The 8534-nt window shown below is 32.9% G+C and overlaps 1 protein-coding gene across 8 annotated transcripts; it reads right to left on the reverse strand.

The window, feature by feature from the left end:
- Positions 1 to 735: 735 nt before the first annotated feature.
- On the reverse strand, positions 736 to 7414 carry LOC117704635 (olfactory receptor 4C15-like). Of its 8 annotated transcripts, XM_076929090.1 has the most exons (5): positions 7208 to 7414; positions 6102 to 6144; positions 4087 to 4112; positions 3866 to 3983; positions 736 to 3480 (listed from the first exon to the last, which is right to left on the reverse strand). In XM_076929090.1, exon 5 carries the CDS (start codon positions 3051 to 3053, stop codon positions 2118 to 2120), a length of 936 nt encoding a protein of 311 aa, XP_076785205.1. In that variant the 5' UTR covers positions 3054 to 3480; positions 3866 to 3983; positions 4087 to 4112; positions 6102 to 6144; positions 7208 to 7414; the 3' UTR covers positions 736 to 2117. The 8 variants fall into 8 exon arrangements, with proteins under 8 accessions (XP_076785205.1, XP_076785204.1, XP_076785203.1 ...); XM_076929089.1 differs by having other exon boundaries at positions 736 to 3983; XM_076929088.1 differs by lacking the exon at positions 3866 to 3983 and having other exon boundaries at positions 4017 to 4112.
- Between the last annotated feature and the right edge of the window lie 1120 nt (positions 7415 to 8534).

Below are 8534 nucleotides of genomic sequence, written 5' to 3' on the forward strand. Positions count from 1 at the left end.
GTTTATTTGGCTTCTACTTCTATGTCATTGTCTATCATTGAAGAAGGTTGAGGCAGGAATTCAAGCAGAAATTTGTAGTCAGAAAATGAAATAGGTACCATACAGGAACATTGTTTATAAACATGTCTACTTGGATTACTCAATTTGCTTTCTTATAAACCTCAAGACCACCTGCTCACAAATTGTATTAACTGGTGATGGATTCTTCTATACCCAATTATCAATCAAGAGGAAGTTACCACAGGCTTGCCTACTCCATTATGATGGAGACATTTTCTAAATTAATATTTCCTCTGAGCATAAGAGTCTCTTATCTCTTTCCAACACCATATTTTCTCTGCTTTTGAGTGTATACAGAACAATCCCCATTTTTTGTCTCAGGAACCAGACATGGATGAGACTGGCACAGATTTGGAACTGAAATATGCATAACACATCAGAAAGAACTAAGGACAGACAGGTCAGATACACACAACGGACAGAAGAAAGACCAGTTACCACAACCTACAGACAGGCAGAAAACCAGGGAGAGACATAAATAATTAAACTGTAGGCTCATTCTTTGTCAACCTCATGAAAGAAAGAGTTTATGTCTCTGTTCTTTATGTGACATCTACAGATTTTGGTATTTCCTCTGTGGTTTCTGTATTTTTCCCCCAATAGAAAGTCTCATGTGTCTTCTATAGCTCCATGTATAGTATCTCTGACAATTAATGTCAATAAAAACAAACACTATTAATATTCAGAAATTTTTTATCATAAAATTCAGTTGCTGGCTAGTGTAGTTGATTCTGAACAGAAGGTGTTTAACAGTAAGTTAATTTCCCATAATCTCCTCTTGATAATGAACATAAGCATAACCATGAAGTGACATAAATATTCTCCATTGATAAGTATAAAGATATAATTATTATTTGTGCATACAAGGTTAAGACTATTACAATCACATAATACATTGAAATTAACATTTTTGGAAACTAATTTTAAATCTGCTCATTCTGGCTTCTATTTGTTCCTGTAAAGAGCAGGTTACATGTGCTCAGTATGTCATTATTTTTTGCTCTATTATGACTAGAAAACTAATGTCTGCAAGCATTTCTTCTTGTGCTAAAAATAGGAGGATATTTTTGTATGTAATCAAGTTCCAGAGCTCACTGGAGTAGGATAGTCACATTGTCCAAGAGATAGTCCAGCTGGTCTCCTGTATTTTATCTGTAATAAAATTGAGGAAGCAACTCGTGTTTTCTAGCAGACATGAATGGGCTCACCTTAAAATGAAGCCAGATAACTCAGGAACACCAAAAACTAAGGTTCAGGGTTTCTCTCTGTGTGTATTTATAGGTTATAAGGTCTCAATGTGTCACTTAGAAACCTCTTTTCTCTAAAAATAACTTTAGTATTTTTTATACAATTACACACTTATTTTCTCAGCCAAATTTTAAACAAAGCATAAAGTTACTAGTAAGAATTCAAAGAATTAAAACATTTCAAATATGCAATAAAATAAAATAAGATACAATTTAACTGCCTTTAATTTTATATAATAATGATAAGTAGCCAAACCAGAGTGAAAATATGAACCCAGAAACGTAACCAACATCCCACTATTAAGTTGCTCTATATCAAATTATGTAATATTGTCATAAAATCATTGCTTTATTTTCCCAATGAAATACTAGGTTCTTTATTCTTTAGATTTAGAGGTATATTTTTCATGTTTAGATGTGTGTGTGTGTGTGTGTGTGTGTGTGTGTGTGTGTGTGTGTATGTGTGGATGCGTGCGCTTCTGTTTTACAGGTTAGTACACATGGTATTTGTTTCTCTGAAAATGCCTACAAAGCCAAAAGAAGGGACTGGTTATGAGCATTCGTAGCATTCTATCTTATTTTCTTAAGCAACACTTCTTTGAAATTTTAACTCACTGTTTTTCAAATATATCCATGATGAAGTGAAACACTGGAATCTGCAAATCTCTTATCCACTAATAGTACCAGAGCAATGTGAGCTTTCATGTTTATATTCTGACATGTTGTGAAAAATAAAACTCATATACACATTTTGACATAGCAACTATCTTTACCCATTGATTCATTTCCCAAACAGTATAAAAAGCAATACTAATATCTAACAAAAATCACTATTAGCCTCTTCCACATTTTTCTGATGGAATTTATCATTTCCTTATTCCTGAAAGTGTAAACCATAGGATTTAGCAGTGGTGTCAGGACATTGACAAATATAAGTGTGTCTTTCTCAAAGGAGAATGGAGATGTATCCCGGGCATATATTATTATGCATGGAACAAGGAACAAAACCACAACAGTAATGTGGGCTCCACAGGTGGAAAGAGCTTTTCTTCGACCTTCAGAACTGTGGGCTCTCAGAGAGAACAAAATGACACCATAGGAGACAAGCAACAGGGAGAAAATAATGATGCAGATAGCACCACTGTTTGCAAACACCAAAAGAACAAATATATGAATGTCAGTGCAGGCAAGTTTCAGCAATGGAAACAAGTCACACATATAATGATCAATGACATTGGGTCCACATAAGGGCAGCTGCAATGTGAATATAATTTGTATGATAGCATGCAAGAAGCCCCCTGCCCAGGATATTGCTACTAAAATGCTACAGAGCCTCCGGGTAAGGATGGAAGTGTAGTGCAAGGGCTTGCAAATAGCAACATAGCGGTCATAGGCCATGACTGCTAGGACAATCATTTCTGCTCCTGAGAAGAAATGGACTGAAAACAGTTGTGTCATGCAGCAGCCAAAGGAGATAGTCTTCTTCTCATGTAAGAAGTCTACAATCATCTTGGGTGTAACAGTAGAAGAGACACATGCATCCAGGAAGGACAGGAATGCCAAGAAGAAGTACATGGGGGAGCCCAGCAGTGCGGGGCTATACATGATGGTCACCACAATTATCATGTTGCCCCCTACAGTTGCCATATAGACCAATAAAAATACAACAAACAATATTTTTTCAACTTTTGGGTTCTGAGAAAGCCCCAAGATTATGAACTCAGTAACAGAACTCTGGTTTTGCATAATTCTCAAGAAGACAGTCAAAGTAAACTTTCCTTACATAAAACTTCAGTATAAAAATAGACTTCCTATATGTTTATAATATTTCCATCAAAAAGACATATACCCTTATACAAATAGATATATTTGCATTGAGGAGTCTATTGCAATTTAAAATAAAATATTAGAAAAAATGGAGAATATACTTGAGTAACAAGAATTGAGTAAATGTTAAATTACTGTATATTTCTAAGAAACCCTCTATTAAATTTTGATTATGAATACATCCATTTGTATGAGTGGAATACAATATTGTAACTTGTCATCATCAGCTCTTATATATCATTTTGGCCTTCTTAAAGTGAATATTAAAGACATTTTAAAACTATAACCTTGATGTTCATAAAAGGCCAGAATTGATTATCCTGTGTTGTCTTGCTGAAGCACTGCCCTAAATAGCAATAGAAGAAAAGATAAACTATATATTAGGAGCACATAAAAATCCCAGCTATATTTTAAATTTGTTTTAAAGTTAGAAACATATTGTAACCTCAAATAAATCGTTCTTAACAAAAGAATATTCTGTAGAAATTTTATAGTCTAACATTATACATGATACATATGTTGAAAAATTTAAAGTTTCACTTTTATTTCACTTTAAAATGTGACCATAACTTTATGAATTCATCCCGTAGACATCAAATCTAAGAGAAATATAAAAAATATCTCCTTTTGAATTTTCAAGCTCCTGATCAAAAGTATATGGCATTTTTACTATTTAATTTGTCTGATGTTCAAACCCAAGTATAAGACAAAAGAAAAAAGGAGTAATTAACCTTAGATTTTAAGAGATAGATGTTCCAAGAACCATGAGTCTTCCATGGAATCAACTGGATGAACAGTGAGATTGTTTATCTTGCTTATTGGAGCACTAGGAATAGTTCTTTCCAGTTCCTTTTATGAATTAAAACAAAAACATCTTCTTACTTTGATTCTATGTGAATGAGAGACCTCCACAAAGGAAGTGGTAAATAATGATGATGGACCAGAAACTCACATATGAAAATTGGTGATATCACATAACTGAAAAAGAGAAATTATTTATCAAATTAATTTTATAGACATGAGATGTAATTATGTTACTTACTCATGCTATGTTAATGAGTTAAGCAAATATTTAGTAAGACATATGGTTGGAATTTTTATTTTAAAAGTCTATGAGTAAAAATAATGCAGTTGTCTGAAAAAGAAAGTGGTGATCTTAATTACAATAATTCAACTAGAACACAGACTATTTTACTTCTAAAACCTATACAATTCATTTAAGATGGAGAAGTTGAGTCAGTGTTTACTTAAAGCTTTCACCCCTATGTTCCAGCATCTTTTGTAGAGTAACATACTTGCAAAATGTATAAAGAGCTACATGGTCATCAAGCCAGCCACACACCCTGTATCTACATTGGTGCACTGTTTTCACATCCCAGTGTTTGTTATAATTAAAATATCTGAAATGAGAGTACAGTGTAGTTGTAGTTTGTGATTATATTTTAGAGCAGTAGGAAGATATGCAAATTAAACACAAGATGCAGTTTTAGTCTAAATTGAATTATGCAATATAAAAGGGATAACACTGATGTTATTAACACTGATGTTATTAACACATGTAATGCTTTACATGACCTAAAAGCCTCCTCCCTGAGTATTAATTTTTATTACACCAGGAGTTGCTTGTCAACCTGCAAGGTGAGTGCCGAACAAATCATACTCCACTATGATGTTTATAAATCACAATAATCAATATGGCAAGATATATCTCAAGCAATAAGGAGGCACTCTTTTTTCAGCAGTAACCAGCAGCTTTAAAGTTGAACTAAAGAGCTAAATGCAACAGGAGGAAAACTATGCCCATTACTATCCAACTACTTAAGTTTAGTGTAGGCATGGGTCTTAGAGGAAAGTCTTTCACCACCTCTTTACTAGATCATCCCAACCCCTAACTGAATCCAAAATCTTATCCTTAAACCCATGGACAGGTTTAGATTTCATCCCTTGTCAAAGAAGTTATTCTTTGCAGCAAATGGAGACCATTTCAGAAAACTGAACAAAATACAGGGATAGACTAATTATGAGGAACCAAATCCCAACAGAAACAGGTAAGACACAGTTTCAGCAACTAAGTTACACCTATGTTATCTCAGAAATATGACTGCCTGAACAAGACCCAATTACTGAGAGGACAACAATGGACAGGCTAACGTGGGAATGGAATTCTCATGGGCCCCACCTCTAGACAAAGAACCAGAGACCAATAATGACTGTTGAGGGATGAGAATTACTCTTTCCTAGCAATGAGCTCCCAGTTAGGTGTCCAATAACAAGTGGTCAGGCCTTATATCATTTACATACATGCAACAACATACAGACTAAGCAGGTCATATTTTTAATTTTTTTATTTATATATTATGTCACAATAGTATTTTTAAAGGGCCAAAAATTTTAGAGGTTGTTATAGAGAAGATATGAAGAAGATGACAGCAGTTCATATAGGAGGAGTTAGAGAAAAGTAAGAAGTTATTTCACTATATTTCAGTTGAAAACTAAATTGAATTTAAAAGAGAAAATAGTCAGAAATTTATCTAATTATATGATTTTTATTTTTATGAGGTAAACATTCTTACATTTTTTATGTTATCTTGACAAATGAATGCACAGTAAAGTACTGTGGCAGACTCAAGTGAATCTATGTAAGAAACACATAGCCTCTATTAATATGGTATCTGTGTTCACCTAACATTAGACTAAATGAAATGATAAATGAAAATTAAAAAATCATTTACTTTCTTGAGGGAAGATCAGAGATATGGTCATGATACATTTTACACCCACTTGAAATTCTAAAACAAATAGGAAATACATTATAAATGTGCTTAACAAAACAGCTTGATGTATAATACCCACTTGCCATTTTATGACCTACCACAGGAGAAGGACTTTTTTACCCATAACAGTAAATAGTCTTTATCTAGTGGTAATAGAAGAATCATAGTTAGCCTAGGATAGATACAGACTCACCATGTCTTTGAATTTTTTGTCTTGTTGTCTCCACTTCCAAGTTCTGGAATTATAAGCATGTGTAATAACAAACAACATAATGCACATATTTTAGTAATATATTGTGCAAATTATATGTCAAGAAGAATGTAAATATTGATGTCAAGGTTTTTTAAAAAGTGTTCTATGCCAAAATTGAAATGAAATATTGAATGAGTTAAAAAATATCTTTTTAAAAATAACATTTTAAAATGAATCTCAATGACTTTAAAATTACTTTATTAATGCAGTAAATATAGAACACATATTAGATATTATTTCAGAACTTTAAGTAGGTATTAATTTTTTAAACTATCTTCAACCACACACTTTCATTGTAAATATTAAGTGAGTTGAGAAACTTTTACCATAAAATGTAATAGAGTATGTATCATATTGAAAATTGAGAAATATTTAAAACTATCTTAAGAGTTCTATAATTAAGACTATTAAAAATTACTATCACATGATATTACAAATAAAAACCTAAGTAAATGACATAAAAGAAGAGGCATTTAAAAACTTTGTTAAGTGAAAATGAGTGTATGAGATGAACATTAACAATTCATTCACTGATATTATAAATAAATTTTAACATTTATTTATTGAATAAATAAAATGCTATTTTCTAGAGAGAGCCTAATATTTGTGACAAATACACTGTTTTTATTATTAAAATACTAGAAATTAAACACTAAGATGATACAAAATTTAATTCCCTCTCAATTTGTGTAAATAATGTCAGATTCTAAAATCATTCAACTAATTACCAAGAATGAAAGTAATGAATGGAAGTAACAGGGCATGTTAATGTGGATTATTTATATTATAATATTTTCACTAACAACCATATATTGGACTTGACCCTTTCCCAACTCATTATTCTTTGTTCCATCCTTATTTAGGAAATACTCATTTCTTATATATAGTATATAACATCTATTGTATTATCCTAAAAATATTCCTTGGTCTTTTCCATAGTAGCTATGCATTTTGAAATAACTTTAAGGGTAAAATATTGTGCTGAGGGATACAAAGCAGAAACTAGGGTCCCTGGGTCATCTCCTAAGAATATGTAATATCCTTACCTCGCTTCATCAAGTGTCACTTCGTGAAAAATTCAAAGATTCTATTCTTTCCATTCAGTCCTAACCAAGATTCTCTGTTGTTTTCATCTCATCCTTATACATCTAAGAGGCAGCAGAAGAGGAGTTCTGGTGGAGAATGTCACCTCTGCTTCTTTAGTGTTTTGTTCATTGCAGTTGCTAAACATCACATAAATGGAGATGCCAAATGTTTCCTACCTCACTGCATCTGGTATTTAAAAAGGTTTCTCTGAGACATCATGAATCTGTGAGAATAATTCTTAGTTCCCCAAGGTTTGTAAATTTTCAGGTCCCAGGAGATTCCATGACATAATTTTGTATAACTTTCAACTTGTTTCAAAGGTTATAATATTTCCACATTCATCTAAAGTTATGGTGTGTGTTTTTACTAATCAGACCCCTCAGGCTCCTAGGGACTGAGACACCAACCAAAGAGGGCTGGTCCAAGGCCTTGCTTGCTACAGGTATAACAGGGGACTGCCTTATCTGGCCTCAGTAGGAGAGGATGCACATGGTCCTGTGGAAGCTTGATTCACAGAGAAGGGGGATGCTATAGAAGTGAGGTGGGAGTGAGTGAGTGGGGGCAAGTACCTTCTGAGAGGCAAAGGGGAGGTGAGAGTTGGTTGGGGTCTCATGGAGAAGGCAGTGGAAAGTTGGGACAACATTTGAAGTGTAAATAAACAAAGAACTTTAAATGTAACAAGCATTTGTCATAGAAAAGGCTAACAAACTGGTCAAGAGTATTTTATACCTTCTCCTCTATCAGCTTCAAGGTATCATGCTTTATATTTAAATTTTTTATCTATTTGGACTTGAGTTTTGCATAGAATCTAGTGCAGAGTTCTAGGTTAATTTTTCTACACATGGCTGCACTGTCTTCAAATATACCCCACTGATGTACATGTTTGTTTTTATATCAATGTCATAAAGTTTGTATTAGTATGTCTGTGTAGTACAATTTGAATTCTGTGATGGTGATAACAACGGTCATTATTTGCTATCAGAGTATCTGATGTTTCCATAAGAAATTTTAAGATTATTTTTGAAAAACTCTGAAGAATTGTGTAAATATTTTATGGCCATGACAGAGTCTGTAATGGATAGAGTGGTCAAAAACCATTTTCGAGCAAAGTAATCAAATTCAGAAGAGACAGGTATATGGCGTGCATTATCTTTTATGTGGATGTTAGCTTTAAAGCATTTAATAGGCATGTTGCAATCTTTATATAAATAGAACTTATATAAAGAGTTATTGAGTAAGGGACTGGACATGAGAAAAGGGTAAACTACAGAATATATAAAATGCATA

This window comes from Arvicanthis niloticus, chromosome 2 (assembly GCF_011762505.2).
Source record: "Arvicanthis niloticus isolate mArvNil1 chromosome 2, mArvNil1.pat.X, whole genome shotgun sequence".
NCBI classification, from domain to species: Eukaryota; Metazoa; Chordata; class Mammalia; order Rodentia; family Muridae; genus Arvicanthis; species Arvicanthis niloticus.

Excerpts from the sequence above, each read along its gene's own strand:
- LOC117704635 (XM_076929092.1), bottom strand. The coding sequence starts at position 3,053 with ATGCAAAACCAGAGTTCTGTTACTGAGTTCATAATCTTGGGGCTTTCT.